The sequence below is a fragment of the Jatropha curcas genome, chromosome 9 (genome assembly GCF_041381405.1).
Source record: "Jatropha curcas cultivar XTBG-Jc1 chromosome 9, XTBG_Jcur_1.0, whole genome shotgun sequence".
NCBI classification, from domain to species: domain Eukaryota; kingdom Viridiplantae; phylum Streptophyta; class Magnoliopsida; order Malpighiales; family Euphorbiaceae; genus Jatropha; species Jatropha curcas.
The window spans coordinates 119672-139810 of NC_143159.1; the positions used below are offsets into that span (position 1 = coordinate 119672).

The 20139-nt window shown below is 34.9% G+C and overlaps 2 protein-coding genes across 7 annotated transcripts; both read left to right on the top strand.

Annotated features, from left to right (window-relative positions):
- The first annotated feature begins 2469 nt into the window (after nucleotides 1-2469).
- On the top strand, nucleotides 2470-14637 carry SDG25 (SET domain protein 25). 4 transcript variants are annotated; one of them, XM_089726457.1, is made up of 23 exons: nucleotides 2470-2626; nucleotides 2992-3199; nucleotides 3312-3918; nucleotides 4052-4168; nucleotides 4789-5103; nucleotides 5182-5529; nucleotides 5648-5959; nucleotides 6104-6592; nucleotides 6748-7198; nucleotides 7278-7436; nucleotides 7547-7968; nucleotides 8042-8164; nucleotides 8357-8437; nucleotides 9353-9406; nucleotides 9499-9650; nucleotides 9750-9796; nucleotides 9885-9942; nucleotides 10886-11032; nucleotides 12516-12592; nucleotides 12685-13120; nucleotides 13419-13696; nucleotides 13805-13861; nucleotides 14374-14637. In XM_089726457.1, the coding sequence occupies exons 2-16, from the start codon at nucleotides 3042-3044 to the stop codon at nucleotides 9769-9771; spliced, it is 3810 nt and encodes a 1269-aa protein (XP_089582583.1). In that variant the 5' UTR covers nucleotides 2470-2626; nucleotides 2992-3041; the 3' UTR covers nucleotides 9772-9796; nucleotides 9885-9942; nucleotides 10886-11032; nucleotides 12516-12592; nucleotides 12685-13120; nucleotides 13419-13696; nucleotides 13805-13861; nucleotides 14374-14637. The 4 variants fall into 4 exon arrangements, with proteins under 4 accessions (XP_089582583.1, XP_089582582.1, XP_012073523.1 ...); XM_089726456.1 differs by having other exon boundaries at nucleotides 12685-13696; XM_012218133.4 differs by having other exon boundaries at nucleotides 12685-13652.
- Nucleotides 14638-15371: 734 nt separating this feature from the next.
- Nucleotides 15372-19934, top strand: LOC105635138 (hydroxyproline-rich glycoprotein family protein). 3 transcript variants are annotated; one of them, XM_012218136.4, is made up of 4 exons: nucleotides 15372-16218; nucleotides 16522-16589; nucleotides 17986-19144; nucleotides 19408-19934. In XM_012218136.4, the coding sequence occupies exons 2-4, from the start codon at nucleotides 16572-16574 to the stop codon at nucleotides 19620-19622; spliced, it is 1392 nt and encodes a 463-aa protein (XP_012073526.1). In that variant the 5' UTR covers nucleotides 15372-16218; nucleotides 16522-16571; the 3' UTR covers nucleotides 19623-19934. The 3 variants fall into 3 exon arrangements, with proteins under 3 accessions (XP_012073526.1, XP_012073525.1, XP_089582590.1); XM_012218135.4 differs by lacking the exon at nucleotides 16522-16589 and having other exon boundaries at nucleotides 15374-16218; XM_089726464.1 differs by lacking the exon at nucleotides 15372-16218 and having other exon boundaries at nucleotides 16228-16589.
- The last annotated feature ends 205 nt before the right edge of the window (nucleotides 19935-20139 follow it).

A 20139-nucleotide genomic window follows, 5' to 3' on the forward strand; every position in this document is an offset into this window, starting at 1 on the left:
TTCATTATTATGATATTTAGTTAATTTTTTAAAGAATAACAAAAATGTTTTTAATTCGATTTAATTATTTAATCCCATATATAATATGGCTTTTATTAATGAATATGATTTTTATTAGATTCAGAGTGATCAGAGTATAGACAAGCTTTGCAAATTGCGATCGTTTCCAGCTAGCTATGTTATGCTGAAGTGTGTAAATATTCAGTAGAAAAACGACAAGCGGCCCGTTGGCACCAGGTCGCGTGTCTCGGCCTTTGCTCAACCGGGACCCTCTCATATCAATTTTTTGGTGCCTCTATTACCCATTAATTTATGATTGTCGATTTGATTGGCCTACTTCGTCCTATCACTTTTAATTTATGATTTGTATTTTCGGATGAATATTATGCATATCAGTTTTCAGGAGTCGTTGGTGTTTCGATCATCTGGTTTGGTCGGCTCCAATTCAATTGGACTAGGACCGACATGGTTTATCTTTTCTATTAAATTGGACTAAATGGCAAAACCCTTAATATCAATAAAATGTTGATTGAAGTCGTTAAAGATCTCAATCTCCGCAGTGGTGCGATTCGAGGCCATTAAACCTTTTGATCTAAAAAACAAAAAAAGGCAAATGGTTTGATTGCATACCGAGCCAGACGTTGATATAGATAGACTTAAGATTAGTTTCAAACACTAATGGTTTAGATATTATAGTCTCATCTCCACTTCAATTCCTGATATATAAAAGTGGATTCTTAATTTTCTCGTGGATTCCTATTTACCCGAGGTATGAATTTTATAACTTGGTTGCTCACTTATCTCATGCGTACAACATCTGTCGTGTACAAATACTCAATGAGCATAAACATATAAACAGTAACAAATCTCAATCATTTATATGTAGGAGACTAGTGTCACTTCAAGTTAAATAGTTGACACAGTTATAACCTAAATGATGAATCATTTACAAGTAGTAAGCTTCTATTTTATCATCATCATGCATCATACATTGGACCTAATCATGTCTATAACGGTCGATGGCATAATTAAGACTTATAGTATCTCGTGTTGATCATGGAAATAAATAGAGGTGATGATCATATATATATAGTAAAGTGTATCGTAACGCTAAAAGTTACTTAAAAAGTTACTGTCGAAAATAATTTTTATGACCGGTCAAAACGCTAAATACTATTTTTTACGGTGTTCGGTAACATGGCGTTTGAACTAATTTTTAAAATTTATATATATTACGTTTTATGAAAAGGTAACTCATGTAATGTTTAGCTTTTGGGTCCGTTCGGCAAAATTAACTGTTTTGGTAGCATTTAGTTGTTAACTGTTTAAGTAATTTTTCATGAAACGCTAAAAACTAAACGTTACAAAAATTAACTTTTCATAAAAATGCTACATTAACCTCTAAAAGCTTAGTTCAAATACTATGTTATTAAATACTATAAAAAATATCGTTTAGTCAAAACGTTAAAAATTTCTTAAAAAGTTATTGCTGAACACAACTTTTAGCGTTTTATGAAAAGCTACTAAAACAGCTAACAGCTAAACGATACTAAAACAACTAACAACTATAAAAACAATTAATTTTACCGAACAATATCTCGTTTTTCTTTTAGTTTCTTTTTGTGTTTTTTCAATAATTCTTACATATTTGTCTGTTTAAATTGCATTAAATGTACAAATCTCTTATAGGTTGGTATATGTTAAGCGTATCTTTTCTATTATTATCTAAATGTACAAATCTCTTATATGTTATTATATGTTAAGTGTATCTTTTATATTATCATCTATCTTTGATATCTTGATTTTTTTTTTTTTTAATTTTGTTATACTTTTTTTTTTCATAGAGAATTTCTATCCATAATAGCTTAATTACGGGTTGCCAGCAGTGTTCCTCCATCCGCCAAATTTTAGATTTTTTAAAAAATATCTTATAAAATAAAAAAATTTGACATTTTATTTATAAAATAGTAAATTTTTTAAACTGACCCTCTTAAATTTTAAAAATTTTTTACCCTTGAATATCTTTTCCGGTTTCCGCCACTATCGACCTTGTTGAGGATTTTTTTTGTGCATTTTTGGTCTGCAAGTAGCCTTTTTTGGCAATTCAACATACAAAATAGATTATTAGTTTCTTTAACCGGAGAAATTGGACCTTCATACAGAAGATAAAACCTCATTTTCAAACTTAATTCTATTGTGATTTTTTTATAAATTGCTCCTTAATTATAAAAAAATAATAGTGTAATTTTAATCAAATGAGCTTTTAAAAATGAAGGTAAAATAATCTACTTTTTAGAAAGTAGAATTATTTATATAAATAAAAAAAAACTTGAATTTTTTACTGAGGAAGAGAAGGATTGTCCTCTAGTACATAGCCTCAATATTATTTTGAGCCATTTGGATGCATTAATTTTTTTATTTTTTAGAAAAAAACCACACACCCATGTATTATGTATTTCTTATTTCTCGTGTCTAAAATTGGTGTGAGATATAAAATATTGAAGGGTGCTTGATTGAAGCGAGGTCGTAATATCCGTGGTTACCTTTTGGGTGCGCGAGGAAGAGACGCCTCCTATACTCCGCTTTCCTAACCGTGACCGCCGTCGCACGCACACATCGGCGCCTGGTAAATGGGAGCTAATCAGTTTAATTTCGTTGATGTTCTATCTTTATTGTTTTCATTCAATTGATTATTGTATCAGGAGATCCCATTCGTTGACAATGAAATAGAAAGTCTCCTTTTTATTTTATTTAGATCCACATAATTGAGACGTTAGCTACCGGTTTTTAGAATATAATAGCGATATATTTTTAATTTTGTATTATCGGCTTGCTGGCAATCTATCTGTTTCTATTTCTATCTGCGGCTCTCATCTGTGCATAAGTTTGTCTTTTGTCTTAATAAACTGTCTGCAATCGTCTCAATTTCTGGTTAGTAATTAGTTGTAAGCTCTAAGTGAGGTAGATAATGTCTTTCTAATTCTATTGCAGGGAGATTCTCTGGGTTATTTTGCTTTCCAGGGAGTGTTTATCGTCTTACCATGGTTTCTTCGTCAGCGCTTGGTCAAGAATTTAACAACTCTTTCTCATCTAGAAAAAGGTTGAAAGTTTCAGATTTTGAGCATCAGGAACTAGATTTGCATACCTGTATTGGTGCCGCATCACTTCAGTCGAACACAAGCGAATGCTCATCTCGTGGGTAATGCACAATTGCATTATTTACTCTCTTTTTTGTTATTCCAATGTCAAATTTTATGAATTTTCAGTTTTTTGATTGTTATCATGATATAATTTTGCTCATGCTATGTCAGGTGTTTTAATGCCAATCATGCTTCTTCATCATGCAGCAGTTTCGATGAAAAGATTTGTTCTAATACTGTGTTGGAGACTAGTTGTCAATTGAATGGAAATAGTGGTGACGTGCCGGAGTCTAGTAATGCTGGGGGATCATGGACCTCTTTCCCGGACAAGAATTACTCTGGTTATGTGCCCCCTGCTTTTGTGAGTGGGTGGATGTATATTAATGAAAATGGACAAATGTGTGGTCCTTATATCCAGCAGCAGTTATATGAGGGTTTATTGACAGGATTCCTGCCTGAGGATCTTCCCGTGTATCCCAATGTAAATGGGGCGTTAATCAATCCTGTACCTTTGAAGTACTTCAAGCAGTTTCCCGACCATGTTGCAACTGGTTTTGTATATCTTGGCATGGGTAGTTCAGGAGCATCCTCACCTACAAATTGTTTTTCCTCTTTCAATATGGATTTGACTGGACATAGGCAGGAGGGCTTTTTTCCGCATGGTGCTCAAGTTTCTCAGCTGACATCCCATTCATATTTGCATAACCATGCTTGTAGCTCCAATCTGCCAATCTCAAATTCCAAGGCAGATACCCATAATACACCATTCCCACTACCGGTATTAACACTTCCTTTTGCATTACATTACATATGGATCCATTCAGCCAGTCTTTCTATCTCTCTCCTATGCATAGTTCTTCTATAGATTATGCAGCACTTCATGATTTTCATTTCTACTATTTTGCTTTCAGTCAGGGGAAGATACTTGTTGGATATTCGAGGATGATGAAGGGAGGAAACACGGGCCACATTCTCTTCTGGAACTTTATTCTTGGCATCACTATGGATATCTCCAGGATTCATTGATGGTAAGCTATGAAACCATTACTATTATCCAATCAGCCATTTTCACTACTGTATTTGAATTGAATTCAGTTATTTATTGGGAGTTGATGAGTTAGGGGAACTAGTAAAGGTTGCTGTTTTTGAGGATTTCTTTTGTTAATGTGAAAATGGAAATACTTTTAACTTTTAAATTTTTATCACTTGGAGACAAGAAGCTGGATTCATGAGTTCTTATCTGATTATCTATAAAAGGCTGATCAGCTTTCCGTTTGGATACAGTTCCTTTCTGCTTGAAATTCATATTTGATATGTTGCATTGCTGCATGTTGTACTTTGGATGATAGATAATCCAAGATATCTGTGGCCCATTGTGTTTAAAAGATCAAATTATCCTAGCGGTTAGTATTTGGGGTAGACTAAAATATTTTATTCCTCTCAACTGTTAGCCATTTTGTTCATAATGTTGTTGTAGTTGGTTAGTGCGACTCAACTTGTTGAACTGCTTCTCTCACCTTTTAATTTATTTCGTAAAAGGTTACTTTCATTTATGATTTCTTGTCCCTTGGATTCTAATCCTTGCCACTAAGTGCTTCTAACTATTTTACCGTTCCTCACTCTGATTTTGTTATATCCTGTTTGGCAGATATATCATACTGAAAATAAGTTTAGACCACTTCAACTGTTATCTGTTGTGAATTCATGGAGAATGGAGAAGCCTGAATCTGTCTTTGTATCTGATGCCAAAACTGAGACTAGCTCACTACATAGCTTCATATCTGAAATCTCTGATGAAGTTTCTTGTCAACTGCACTCTGGAATAATAAAAGCAGCTCGTAGAGTCGCGTTAGATGAGATAATCAGAAATGTCATATCAGAGTTTGTTAACGCAAAAAAAGCACATAAGAACCTTAAGCTCAATAGTCAAGTTGCCAAAACATGCTCTACAGATGAAAGAATGGTAATATCATACAATTGCATGAATATTTGAAGCTGTAGTTTTTTAGACTTGATGAATACATTATATATTTTGTAACAGTCTGAAGTTCCTCCCGAGAGATATAATCATGCTCCTCCTGAGGCTGAAGCTGCAACCTGCAATCATAGCTCTGATCAGGCTCAAGTTGATCAGGTGTCTGTGCAGTTCCATACAAGCACAAAATCTGTTGGAAGCATTGACAACTTCTGGAGGTCATATGCAGTTGTTTGTAGAATTCTTTTCGATTGTTGCATGGAAGTCATGTGGAATGCTGTTGTTTATGATGCCATAGCGGAGTATTCTACTTCCTGGCGAAAGAGAAAACTTTGGTTTTCTCATCGGAAGGTTAGAATTCCTACTAGCATCAGGGATCGTGGCAAGGAGACTGAAAAATCACCCCATGAACTTGTATGTACTGAACTTTTTTAGAGGTGTTTAACTTTTGTTATTACTATTGCAATTACTAGTCCTCTTATTAATATTTGTGCAAGTATAATAGCTGAGTGATGTTTCACTGTTTTTACAGTTATCCAGGCAAGAGTCTTCTGGTTGTGATGTTGATTGTTCTCCTGGTTCTGAAATTGTGACGGTTGAAAAGGATATTCATGCAGAATCACCTATAATTGCTTCATTTTTTACTATGGGAGAGGAGTCATCTAAACTGGATGGCCTATCATGCAAGGGTTTTTTATACAATGGCATAAATTGCTGCTTAGAATGCGTGGAAAATGAGCTACATTTGTCCACAAAGGTGTCTTTGGTTGAATATGTTAAATTTCTTGTCAAAGAGGAAGCCATGAAAATAGTTAAATACTCAGAGGATGACAACTTGAATGAGGTAACAGAAAGTAGTTTCTGCTGTCTATCTCTATGTGTCTGTCATACCTCTTTTTTTTATGTGAAGAAAATTGCTGGGGATGATCATTGAATGAAAACTTTATCTACAGCTATATTTAATACTTATATATTCTTGTTGTTGCAGGAGACTGTTGAATCTTCAGGTCAGTGTCGCCAGACAACTGAATTTAGTTCTCCAGAGTTGGATGGGGAACTGAGGATTGACTCCAAGATTGAGACATCCAATGATTCTCAAAGTTCATTGATAGCTGGAATGCCCTCTGGCTCCTTTGTATCTGAAAATCGTTTTTCAAATTTTTTGGCAAGTATTTTTGAAAAATCATTGGCATGTGTCGAAGATATTATGGATGACCAAAATATTGATGAGTCACCACTACCTGGACTTGAAGATAATGCTGGAATTCTTGTCCCTTCACCTATATGTAAATTCCAACCTTCAAGATCAGATGAGTCTACTCCTAGAATCAGAGAATATGTTGCCATGGCAATAGTCAGGCAGAGATTGCATGATGATGCACTAAGAGAGTGGAAATCATCGTTTATTGACGGTATCCTTAATCAGTTTATTGGATTCCAGCTTAATTCAGAAAGGCACTTTGAACTTTCCAATGTGGTATGTGTTTAAACTTTTGTGTTCCCCTTTGAATTTCTAAAACTTGATCTCCTCTGATCAAATTTACTTGTGTTTGTTCATAAATTTTTTCATGTTGTGTTAGGGTTTTGAAGCATCCGAATCCTTTCAGCTAATATTTCTTCTGAATGTTATAGGAAGGTACATTTAATGCAAAAAAAGCACATGATGGCAATACTTCACTGGACAAAGTTAAGGATCGTTTAAGGAGGTCTGATAGTTCAGATGCTACAGTGATGTCTTTGGTCACTGGTAAATACACATATTACCGCAAGAAAAAGTTGGTGCGGAAGAAGTTGGGGTCATCTTCTCAGTCTATGACTCCAGTTGATGCAGGGTTACAGCAACAGCCTGTCGAGAAGTCTCAAAAGCATCACATTATCAGAGATTTTGCTGAGAACATAGAAGTCAAACCTGTTGTTGCAACTCCCAAGAAGAAGCAACTAACCAAGGTCCAGGCTGTATTATCTTCCCAGTCTAGGTCTTCAAAAGCCATTGTTAAAAGCAATTCATCAAATGATCAATCATTGTCCAAAAATGGTACTCATCAAAAAGTAATGAAGATTAAGCATGCAGTTGCAAGACCTAGTACGTCATTTTGCCAGAAGTTTTTTTTCTGATGAAAAATATTTTACATATTGTAACTGTTATTGACTCTATTATGTAGATAATAAGGTCATAGAGCACTCTGTAAAACCTGCTCGGAAGAGTGTTTCAGACTTCGGTAAGGATCGTGCTAATGTTAAGAAGGTTATTGATAGCAAAATCCATAATGCTGGAAGTGACAAATCACTGACTCAAGATTGTTCCAAAAATAACCTAATTGGTGAGCAACTTCATGATGTTGTAATCATTATGCTCTCATAAATTTTCTAATGAATCAATTCAGGACTTTGTGCTTAATGCTATGGTTTTATTTGTCTATTTTGTAAGTAGCCATTAAGACGTCAAAGTTGAAAAGGAAGCATTCAGAGGGTGTTGAGTCAACAATGCATCCTACAAAGATTCTGAAAGTGGCCAATTGTGCTTCCAAGCAAGCTGCAACTAGACAGGTTACATTGCCCAAGACAAAGTCAAGTAAATCCAAGAAATCAAATCCTTGCCCTAAATCTGATGGATGTGCACGTTCTTCAATTAATGGCTGGGAGTGGCACACATGGTCACGTAATGCAAGTCCTGCTGAAAGGGCGCGTGTTAGGGGCATTCACCGTGTTCTTGCCAACCTTTCAAGTTTTGAGGCTTATACTTCTCATTTGACGAATGGTAAGGTTCTTTCTGCGAGAACAAACAGGGTGAAGATGCGCAATCTCCTTGCTGCAGCTGATGGTGCTGACCTTTTGAAAGCTACACAATTGAAGGTAATTGAAAATGTAATTCATTTTGGAGTGGGCTATATTTTCTTTGATTGTTTTAATACTTAATCTTCTTTAGGCAAGGAAAAAGCGCTTGCGTTTCCAACGGAGCAAGATTCATGATTGGGGTCTTGTTGCCCTGGAGCCTATCGAGGCTGAGGATTTTGTAATTGAATATGTTGGTGAACTAATTCGTCCTCGAGTAAGTTTAATTTGAGTTTTTAGTTACTGGTGCCAGTATATTACACATTTTCAATTGCTTCATCCTTTTGCTTCCGATTTCTTCTTCATTGTTCTCCTATAGTTGTAGCAATCAGTTCTATCCCCCTCCTTTTCTGGTTGAATATTTTTGTTGCTTTTTAATTTCGTGAACCTACTCTGATTGGGTATGCAGATATCCGATATACGTGAGCGTCTTTATGAGAAGATGGGAATTGGCAGCAGTTATCTTTTTAGACTTGATGATGGTTATGTGGTTAGTATTCCTACAGTAGAGCTTTTAGATTGAAATTAATTATGCTAACTTGTTTGAGGATATTTTATATATTGTTGCCTCTGGCCCCACCTTTCCTCATATTTGCCCTGAATTTAGCTTTCCATGTGTTTTGTCCTGTAATTCTACCTGTTGCATGTTGTTTTAATGGTCTATTTAATTAGATTGCAAAATATTATGAAACACTTTTCCCTATCCCATCCGAAATCATTTCCAGCTTAAATTATTTTCAGGACACAGTAGTTGATGGTATATTGAAGGGCTTTATAGATACATACATTTTCTTCTGTGTCTTTGATTTGTGTTTTTTAGTAATATTTATATTTATATAGATGGACATTGGGCTGGTGTTTGTTTTAACTGCACTATTTTTATTTTTATTTTTATTTTTTATTTTTTATTTTTTTTTTTATATGGATGTGGAGAATCTAGTGTTGGTAACTTTTGAGATACTAATTGGAGATGAATGAGCTTCATGTAATCGTGCAAAACTGAATTTATTTATTCAATGTCTATATGATGGTATGAGCTTGTGTAGCAACCAATTGGCATTGCTATTCAATTTGCAGTATTTGGAGCTTCTCAAAACATGGTCTAGGAAGAACCTGGATGCTATAGCTTTTTGAAAACCATTATTCACTGAAAGTAGTTAAACAACCTGCATGAAAAAAATGTTCAAAGTCAATATTGAAAAGCAGCACCAAACTCAATTCTAAGTAGATCCATAGCAAATATCTTGTCCAAACAACATAAGTGACATCTATTGGGGTCAGAGACTTGCTAAACCTTCTGTTATCACCATTGGATGGATATTTTTCATTTATAATTCCATGATATATGCTATATTATTGTCGGAACAGGAAACTTACTGCTGCACATTCTTTCTGCATTGTGTAGGTTGATGCTACAAAACGTGGGGGAATTGCAAGATTCATAAACCATTCTTGTGAGGTACCTGCACGAGTTTAATTGGAAAATATTTGTCTACATAAAAATGGGTTTATTTATTGATTCTTATAATTTAAAGTTGATGGTCTTTGCAGCCCAATTGCTACACAAAGGTCATAAGTGTCGAAGGTGAGAAAAAAATTTTCATTTATGCGAAACGACACATAGCTGCTGGGGAAGAAATCACTTACAACTACAAATTTCCTTTGGAGGAGAAAAAGATACCATGCAACTGTGGTTCCAGGAAGTAAGATGGCTATGCATGTCTTTAACTTTGTGGCAGTGTTTGTTGCCAGTCTTGATGGGTTTTTATATTCATTAATATTTTTTGACACATTTTCTTCAGGTGTCGTGGATCATTGAATTAGGAAGTATTCTCAGTTGCCATTTTTGGTAAGTGCAATAGTTAATTATTTCTTGTAAAGAACTTTGATTTAGATTATTTGTGATGCTTTCTTATCTCATGCTCATATTTTTGTAGGCTATACTTTGGAGTTTTATTCCTGACTCTGTATGTTTGCTATCAACAGATGTCGAAGGTACGTCTGATTGCTTTCTCCTCCAAATTATGTAGATGTCCAGTTGTACTTCGAGCTGTTAATTATAGTTCTTGCTCATGCCTTTTTCTTTTTTTAATTGTTTTTTGCATTTGATGGGGGTGCTCTTGATATAGAAAGGCATAGTTAATTCTTTACTTGATATGTACAAGCCACAAATGCCTTCTTTGGCTGAATTTATAGTGGTGCAGATCACCGTAGCTGTGAACATTTGCAAATTGTTAGTATTTCAAGTTCTGTTAAAAGTGATACTAACCTATGGCTTATTCAACCTGGAATGCATATGTATTTCTTGTTTGGCAGGCTTGTCAATGCGCAATTGCGCGTGCCTGTAGTTCAAGAATATTAGGTTAATTAAATTCCCTTTCCCTTTCCCTTTCCCTTTCTTCCATAGTTCCATGGTGGGCCTTGAACTGGCAGATTCAACCTTGATAAACAACCAAGTGAACTAGAAACTTGGGAGATTGGACAAAGTTGCTCTGCACATCTAGGGTATATAAGAAACGTACTTTCAGGTTCAGCAAAGCAAATTGAATGCCTCTTGAAACTTGTCTAATTAGCCAGTTAGCTTTACACTTTTACAATGAGCTGAACAAAAAAAAAAATGAAGTTCCATTAATTGATATAATTACATTGAAATTTCTATTTTAAATATTACTTTTCTATTAAGTTTGTTTTGTCATATTTTAATGAGATACTTGTTCATGCACATCCACTCGACAGTCTGATATTTTTTGATCTATATCTCCAATAGAAAGGTTTTAGATTGGAATTATGCAGGACAATGTGGTATCTATTGCATTTGCTATGCTGCAGAATGCTTTAACTTGTAAAGCTTGGCTGGGGCTTGCTTATTATTCTTTGTTATTGATTTTCCAAGTTAGTGAATGTGCTTTGTTATGATCATGCAAATTCTATTTTGTAGCTGACGTTTATTAAGGAGTTGGATTGTTCAGCTTGACTTCAGAGTGCCTACCTAAGAATCTGGTGCTTGGAAGTATTTCATGTTTGTAACAAGATGAATGAGCTGCAGTCTGGTAGCAAAGTGCATTGGCTGGGTTTATCGTCAATTGTATGTTCCTAAAAGCCTACTGTTTGAATAAATTTGAATATTATTTTCACTTATTCATCAGCTACGATTCCCCCAACATTTTTAAACAGTGAATTAAGTAAAATATCGGGTTCATAATTTCCATGTATTTGGTTACAAGGAATGAAGTTTAAAGATGAATTTATTTAAAAATTGTTTTTTCTTGCTAAATTGCTTTTCTCCTGTACCATATAGCTATATGGTGACAAAGCCTGGGTTTTATCCCAAGTGACTGTTGGATAGAGTTCATTGTGTTTGAAGTTCATATTAGTTAAAAATAATAATAATAATAATAATAATAATAATATGGAACATGGTACATGTTTGTGGATGATCTCTTTCTTCTCTCACTCTCACACAACCAATGTACAGACACATGGTTTAGTAAATTTTTGCTCTTGTATTCAACTTCTGCTTCTTTGTTTGGAATTACTATGATAATGGGATTCTTTTTTTGCACTGATTATGGCACTATCTAGTTTGTGAAACCTAAGTGGTTTCTAAGTCCAGGGTTCACAATCACAGCATGTTTATTAACTTGGCGATGCATCTGGATACTCATTTCAATGTAATAGGAATTGGGAAAAAGGTTAATGGTTGAGTGGATGTGGGCTTTTGGGTCAGGGATAAAGATGCTAAATCTGTAAATTGTTGCCTTATACATGGACAAATTTAAATAGGTGAAAATAAGCGTGTATTATTCTTCTTCTGATTAAAATGACAGATGATTATGCGCAATGTGGTTTCTTGAACAACTTGAATTGTAATTTTTTTTTCTTTGCTGCCTAAATAAACTTAAGACATTTTGGCGTTATGCCTCCTGTTCTGTATTCCTAAGTGGTGGGTTTCTAGGGCTGGAAACTAGTTATTCAGAACTTAGCTTAATAAAGGCTTTGCTTGAACTTACACAGTAACATCAAAGAGTGAAGCTCAAATTTACTTTAAAACTTCTTTAATAAACATAATGTGGTTTGGCTGGGTGAAGCTCAACTCATTTGAATTTGTAGATAACCCATTACTAATTTGATTTTTGAATTTATAAGAAAAATAAAATGACTTATTGATTTGTTTCTTAGAAAATCTATAGAAAGTATGATTTTTTCAGTTCTATATATATATATATATATATATATATATATACTTGTACTATGGTCTCCAAAAGTTGCTTCCTTTATCGTATTTATAATATTATAATAATATTAGAAACCAGGAATATTTCATTTTTGAATAAATCTGGACTGGTTTCATTTACAATTGAATCGAATTGAGAAATCTATTAGTTTAATTTCAATTGGTTTAGCTCTGTTATAAATGAATTGGAATTGAGTTTAAGTATAAAGCTCATGTTATAAACAGAGTTCAAGAACCAAAATTTGACTAGGTGCAGCTCTTTTGCAGCCCCATAGTATTCTTTATAAAATCAAGGTACTCTGCTCATCTATTTGTTCCACTAATGATTCTGCAGATAATCCATGTTTTTGCCGGTAATCTAGCCTCTGATTACTTGAGTCACTTGCGCTCATTTGTTGGGACTGAGGATTGGTAATTTTTGCTTTTGGTTTGCCAACTTAACCAAATAGTGATAATGATAATGGCAAGGGCGATGGGGTTGATGCATTGCTGTTTTGTTTCAGGTTCTGAATGATAGGCGTCAATAAAGGCTGGGTTGTGTGGTTGTGGTGGTTTTTCCATTGAATTTTTCACCTACTGGTGTTAGATGATGTACAAATTACTCGTGGATTCTTGTAGATCTCTCTCTGCTGCAGATGAGTTTCTCCTCTTAGAAAGTCCAAATCTTAGAAATATGAATTTGTTTCATGCTTACATGACATTTTTTGGATTTCAGTTTGTTGTACAAACATGCATTGTTAAATCATATATTCGATAAAAATGAAATTTTATTTATAAGAAGAATCATAGAAATTATACCGATATGCTTGTTTTCCTTTTTTTTTTTTTTTTTTTTTTTTTTTTTCTGGGTTAGTGATGAAGTGCTTTGGTCTGCAACTAAACATGTTCTTTTATCTTGGATCTTGTTATGAAAAATCAGTGGAACTGAAGAAATCTGGGGTACGTTGCTCTTTTTTTTCCTTCGGGATAAAGTATTTATGTTATGAAAGAGTACAAAAAAAGATAACTAATACTTCAATACAGGAGAGATTGCAACCTGTGTTGTCGTGTCAACCTGAGTTGATGGAGAGCCATCTAGAATATTTGCTTGTAAAATAATTAATGTCTAAAGTTTTACTAGCTTTGGTGAGATTAACAAGCCCAACAATCTTTAATGGGTCATGGCCTTGATCATAAATAACTTCTTAAATGAAAATCTGATATCCAGTTTACAATTGGTGATGCTTCAAACTAACAGGGAAGGCAAGGAGTTGCATGATTTAACAAGCAAAAAGTTTTGTACTTGAGATGAAAGTGAAGGCAATGAATGGATAAAATATGCTTGCTCTGGTGCCAATTAGATAAAAACCAATTCTTGTAGCTTCTTCTAGCCTTTCGATGGGCAAGGTAGGCAAGTCACGTGGTTAAAACTGGCATGTATGGAATCAGAAACCAATCTCGTGATTGTTGTCCATAATAGTTACTTGGTCAGGTGGGATATGATGCCAGTCACCGGCACTTCAAGTCTTCAATCATGTATTTATTTTTTCTCTTTTGGCAAAATTTATTTGCATTTATGGATGAGAGGCTGTATGAATTTCTTTTTAATTGTGTTGTTTTTCCTTAAATTTCTTTTGGTTGCAGGGGTTCAAGTAGAAACCGTTATAGCTGTTGGGGTGGAGATCTCTTAGTGGCCTCCGGGTATGTTTCTATTTCTGTTTTTATGAACTGTAATAAGAGAATGGAGGTTCTCATCCAAATACTAATTGCAAGTACTAATCAAGAATCCTATGTTAATGGAACACTTTCCTCTCATCCATACATATATAAACAGTTTCACTGAAATTAACTAATGTAAAAAGAAAAAAAAAATGTTTAAAATATGGAAACCATAAATTTGACACTATAATGTCTTTGATTAGTATACGGAGTATCATATAATTAAGACACAATAAGGTATCATCAGATAACATAATATAATTAAGATACAATAAGGTATTATCAGATAACAATAACATCACACAATTTGTAATCGTGGCTCTCTTGCATCCAATTGCAAGTCAGCTAGTGGTTTAATATGAGGATGACAAGTTCACAATTTTTACCTATTTCTTGACCAAGGGAAGGATGTTCTATGAGGTTTTATCAAATTATGAAGTAGGCCTGTTCATAGAGTAACTCCGCCTGTGTCCTTTTGTTTTGTTGATGCACAGCCGGTCCCAAGCCCGGATAAAGGAGGAGGGTTGTAGCGAGTCAAAGAAATTCTTATATTATTTCATTAAATTAGAGGGTATTAGGAAATAATTAGCGATTTAATGGAATTTGATAATCCATTGATTAATTCAACTATTGAATTGGGAGAAAGGTTGTAAATTGTAATGGGTAGCAAAGGTTAAATTTGGCAGATGCTACCATTTGACATTTGTCGAACAACTCCAATTGTCCTAACAATGAGGAGAATGATGTTGCCATCTTTATTTTTCGGTGTTTGCCATGCAAGTCGTCTTATCATTTTTCGTTTATTTTTAAAATTTGTAGTCAATCTTCGAAGTGTTATATATTCTTACTTCTTTCCTCGTATTTCCAGCCCCTCCCAATGGCTATCCTTATTATTATCTAAAAATAAATAGGTTGTTAATAATATTAATAGGTTGTTTTGATGTGCTTGGCACTGGATGTGTTCCTTTGCAAAGAAAGAAATAAATATTAACGGTAATGGCATGCAATATAAGATTTTACTGTAATGAAATGTAATATGATATATATAACATTACACTAAACATACATGTAATTATAATTTATTATAGCCTGATTCATAGTCCAGAAGTTAATATTTGTTTTTTTTGGTTGTGAATGTGGAGGAGGGGACAAAACCCAAACGAGGATTACAAAAGTTGTCTAGGCCAAAAATCCTATCAGCATCTACCAATTCTATAAGAACAACATTATAATTTATAATCTTGCAAACCTATAAGAAAGCCATATACTCACTGCTCTTTTGATCAAACATTATAATTTATATTCATTGCAATAAATCCTATGAAGTTGATTAAAAAAGAGGAAATTTTGCGTTATGGAGGAATTAATTAGGGGTCTGATGAAAACTGTAAAGTGATTTAGGGGCCCAAAAAGTATAAAAGATAAAAAGAGGGTATGAATATGATGTGAATGTTTTAGGAGAATGATCAGGCAGGCGGCCCTTTGCCTTTGCTCTCTCTTTTCTGGTCCCAAAACACCCCACACCGTTCCAGCTCTAACTTTAATGCTTTCTAATCCTTTATTCTTTAATATAAACTCTAAACCCGATACATTAATCACCACCCACCATATATATACTGTTATTATTATTATTATTAAAACAAAGAAAATAAAATTAAATAGAGAGAAATTTGTATTATCACTAGTGAGACTGTCCATCTCCCTCTCAGTATCTCTATCACTGCGATCTTTTTCTTTTCTTTTTTTTTTTTTTTTTGTCTTGCCTTGTCTTTTTTTTTCTTTTTTGGAATATCCATTTTTGATTGATTGATTGATTGATTAATTAATTTATAATTGCTGATCTTTCTCTTTCTTTCAATTCTCTCTCTCTTTTTTTGGGTTGTTGTGTTTCTTTTTCTTTGTCTTTCTCTCTTATTTTGTTGGGAGTAAAATCTACATGCTGTCAGCTTCTGGTTTTGCAGGGACACGGAGAGAGAGAGAGAGAGAGAGAGAGAGAGAGAGAGAGTGTGTGTGTGTGTGTGTGTTTATTCGCGTGCTGTGTCTGTGTGAATCACAATCCACAAGTCTAGCAATTATCTGATCTAACTTATAGTATTCTAAAGCCAATCCAATCTAATTGGGAAATGGACAATTAAGAAAGAAATGTGAGGATCGGTTTTTTGCGCCTTCACTGAATTCTACTGCTGCTGCTACTACTGCTACTAATACTACTACTAATACTACTACTAATCCTCCACTTTTCCGGCGAAGAGCTACTTCCGCTACTATACACTACTTATATTGCCAAGTCAAAGCGTGTAATGGGTTCTGAGCAGAATAGGTTCCCTCAGCAGGAACGGGTATGCGTCTCATCATTAATTTCTCAAAAATGGTTTGCTGTTTTGGGTCAGATCTAGATCTGAGAGTGCCTTTTCATTTGCATTTTTGGTTTCTACTTTTTTGCTTTTAAGCTTATCCATACTCAATTTCCTTCTCAGATCTGTTTATATACTTTAACGCCAATGTTCTTCTTTCCTAAGTTTCCCCAATTCTCTTGTTGATGCATGGACTAGCGCTTTCGCTTTCTTTCTTTTTCACACTTCTTTTTTTTTTAGTTTTTAATTTCTTTCTCGAACATTTTGGGGTATCCTTCACCTACACAGATCTGATGAACATGCCCTAAGGATCATATGTTGCCTTTTAATTCTGCACTATGACTCGACAATCTCAGGTTTATTCCTTTTTTCTGCATAATTTTATGCTCTTTTTTGAATTTTTTTTGAATCAGCATTTGTATATTCATTGTTTGGGGCTGCGAATACATATCTCGAACCAGTATTTGAAAATTACACTTCTCCTTCCAGTTTTTTATGCTGTCAATTTAATTATTCATATTTGGCAATGAGTCGTGGGATTGGATTTCTGATCTTCTATAAGACGTCTTTCCGTTGTTTAGGGTAGAAGGTAGAAAGAGGGGTTGATCAATAACTGATGGGAAAATCTAAAAATAGACTCTTATAAAAAAGAATGTGCCAATTTACTCGCACAAGTTAGAGACCTAGTTATGTTCAAATCAATGGTTAACCTTTAGTCTCTGTCTGGAATTTAGATTACATAAATAATGTTGCATTAAACTATTAGTGGATTTGCAATAAGTTGCAGTTAGCTGTCTCATTAAGGTATTTATTTATGGCATATACAAAATTGAAGATGCTTATGGCAGTCAACCTTAAGGCTGCTAATTTGACATCAGTTTCCTGTTCGTTGTTGTCTAGTAGCCAACCACAATTTTGTACAGAGAAATTTAGAATGGGAGGAGTTGACAGAATTCTTTCTTCCTGAAAAATGTGAGTAATTAGGACTTAAATGTCTAACTTATTAGTTTCTAGAAAGCAGTCCTACTACATTGTAAGAAATTTCTGCTCTTACATTTTTGCTTGCGATTCAAAAATTTGGGAAAACCACACTTGAAAACTAGACGAAGAATTATCAATTATTTGAGGGGAAAATAGGAGGATTATGTTATAAATTTATTAATTTGATTCAGCAGCAAATTCATCAAATAAAAGGAGTAATCCTATGTTATTGTGAGTTCTTTTTACTTTTTTCTTAATGGGTTCATAGAATAACTTTTTAACCTTCAAGTGTAACCAAAGTATGAATGGAATGAAATGATGATACTTCTGTTGTGACATTTATTCACACCTTTGCTCCTCATATGCACCAAGTGAGCAGATGTCTAACTTTGCAGCATATTTCCCTGGATTATATTGGTTCTTGCTTCTTTGTGATGCTTGTTTGTGTAAATACATGCATTTATGCTGAGTATATGCATTCATAGCATTTTTATCTGAATAAACTAGGCTTTGATCTCTCATCAACGTTTTACAGTATTTCTTTCTGAACCTAACTTTGTTCTGCTATAGACAATGGATATAAATAGCAGCACTCTCAATAATTTTAAATGCTTATTTTCAGAGTGGTGAGAATGTGAAGGTTTTCATAGTTTTGAGAAGGTTCTGACTTAAAGACTGAAGCTGATCTGATGGGTGTTGCATGTTTTAATTCTGTTCCTATTATGTTTTTGGTATCTTATCTGGGTTGGTAATACTTTACTTCTTTGGCAGCGAAAGAGATGGGGAGGATGCTTGGGCGCATTTTCTTGTTTTGGTTCGCAGAAAGGTGGAAAACGTATTGTGCCTGCATCTCGTATTCCAGATGGTAATGCAACAGCTTCACAGCCAAACGGACCTCAAGCTGGTGTGCTGACCAACCAAGCTACACAACTAGCTCCATCACTTCTAGCTCCACCTTCTTCACCAGCATCATTTACAAATTCTGCTCTCCCTTCAACAGCTCAGTCACCTAGTTGCTTCTTGTCATTATCTGCCAACTCGCCTGGGGGTCCGTCATCCACAATGTTTGCCACCGGACCATATGCCCATGAAACACAACTAGTTTCTCCTCCAGTTTTCTCAACCTTCACAACTGAGCCATCCACTGCTCCTCTTACTCCCCCACCAGAGTTAGCTCACTTAACTACGCCGTCTTCCCCAGATGTGCCTTTTGCTCAGTTCCTCTCATCTTCTATGGATCTTAAAAGCACTGAAAAGACCAATTACATTGCTGCTGGTGATCTTCAAACTACATATTCACTCTATCCTGGAAGTCCTGCCAGCAGTCTCATTTCACCAATTTCTAGGACCTCAGGTGACTGTTTATCATCATCCTTTCCTGAACGAGATTTCCCCCCTCAATGGGATCCTTCAGTCTCGCCTCAAAATGGAAAATATTCAAGGAATGGTTCTGGCAGACTGTTTGGGCATGATACTACTGGTGCCTCCATGGTATCTCAAGATACAAATTTCTTCTGTCCTGCTACATTTGCACGATTCTATCTTGACCATAATCCGCCATTTCCTCATACTGGTGGTAGGTTAAGTGTTTCTAAGGATTCAGATGTTTATCCTGCTGGTGGAAATGGCCACCAAAGCAGGCACAATAGAAATCCCAAGCAAGATGTGGAAGAGATAGAAGCTTACAGAGCATCCTTTGGGTTTAGTGCTGATGAAATTATCACTACCCAACAGTATGTTGAGATTTCTGATGTAATGGATGACTCATTTACCATGACTCCTTTTACTTCAAATAAACCTACCATAGAAGGAAGTACTGAAGCTGCATCTTTGAGTGACAGTCAAAAGGCACAGACAAACTTGCCAACCCTTAAATTGAAATCAGATCGTGTATGTGGTGAAGCACCAGTATCATGCGATAGATATGAAGGTAAACCCTTATACTTGTGCAGTCCATGAGAATCTGATATGTGCAGGCGTTTGTTGTTTTGTTGTTCCTGTTTTCTTCTCATCAGGATGTGTCAATTTTTTTTACTGTGGTCCTCTTCCTCTACCCTTTGCGTTGCTTCCATATTATGTGGCAATATTTTTCTACGTACTGCTGAATTTGTTTATCCATGCAGAGAAATATAATAGTATTGTAAGCTACTTTTTCAGCATGAGAATACTAATGAGGTTCCCTTGTAAAACCAGATTCTAAATCAAGACGGCAGACTGGGGATGTCTCTGGATCAAGTACACCTGGTATCCATGCTCTGACTGATGATGACGATATATTTTCAAAGATGACATCGTCTAAAATCAGCAGGAAATATAATCTGGGGTCGTCATGTTCTGATGCGGAGATAGACTACAGGAGGGGAAGAAGCTTAGGAGAAGGCAAAGCAGATTTTGCATGGCATGACTAAAATTGGAGAAAAAAGAAAGTCTTGTCAGTTATTTCCGTGTATTAAGTTGCAGATGCGATATCTGTCATACTCTTTCTGTTTGGAGTTATATTTGATAGGTGGATGGTCTAACATATGATCTAACCTATTCTCCTCCTGTCTTTCCTCCTTTCCTGCTCTTTCGGGTTGTGTGGCTGATATCTATCTCCGATTGATAGTGTTGTGTTCTGTGTTCCTAACTTACCCTCTTTGCTACGAGTTATATATAATATGTGTGCGTGCGTGCGATGCAGCTAATTATATAAATATTAGTATTATATTTGGGAAAACAAACTTTTGGTTCCAAGTTAGTTATGGTGCGAAATGTGTTTTCGTAAATCGTTCAGTAACAGAAGCCCCCATTGGGTGAATTTTATTGTTGATAATACTAGAATACCAAGTTTATGGCGTTTGGCACCGCAATCGTCAAAGTTAATTAGGGTTTGCATTCAGTAGGATGCATGAATCTGACTCCACAGCCTTCATCATTTGTTTTTCT

Excerpts from the sequence above, each read along its gene's own strand:
- SDG25 (XM_089726456.1), top strand. The coding sequence starts at position 3,042 with ATGGTTTCTTCGTCAGCGCTTGGTCAAGAATTTAACAACTCTTTCTCA. Across the intron at positions 5,104-5,181 it reads GCTCTACAGATGAAAGAATG|TCTGAAGTTCCTCCCGAGAG; the intron begins GTAATATCATAC and ends ATTTTGTAACAG. Across the intron at positions 8,438-9,352 it reads GACTTGATGATGGTTATGTG|GTTGATGCTACAAAACGTGG; the intron begins GTTAGTATTCCT and ends TGCATTGTGTAG.
- LOC105635138 (XM_012218135.4), top strand. The coding sequence starts at position 16,180 with ATGGGTTCTGAGCAGAATAGGTTCCCTCAGCAGGAACGG. Across the intron at positions 16,219-17,985 it reads GGTTCCCTCAGCAGGAACGG|CGAAAGAGATGGGGAGGATG; the intron begins GTATGCGTCTCA and ends CTTCTTTGGCAG. Across the intron at positions 19,145-19,407 it reads ATCATGCGATAGATATGAAG|ATTCTAAATCAAGACGGCAG; the intron begins GTAAACCCTTAT and ends TTGTAAAACCAG.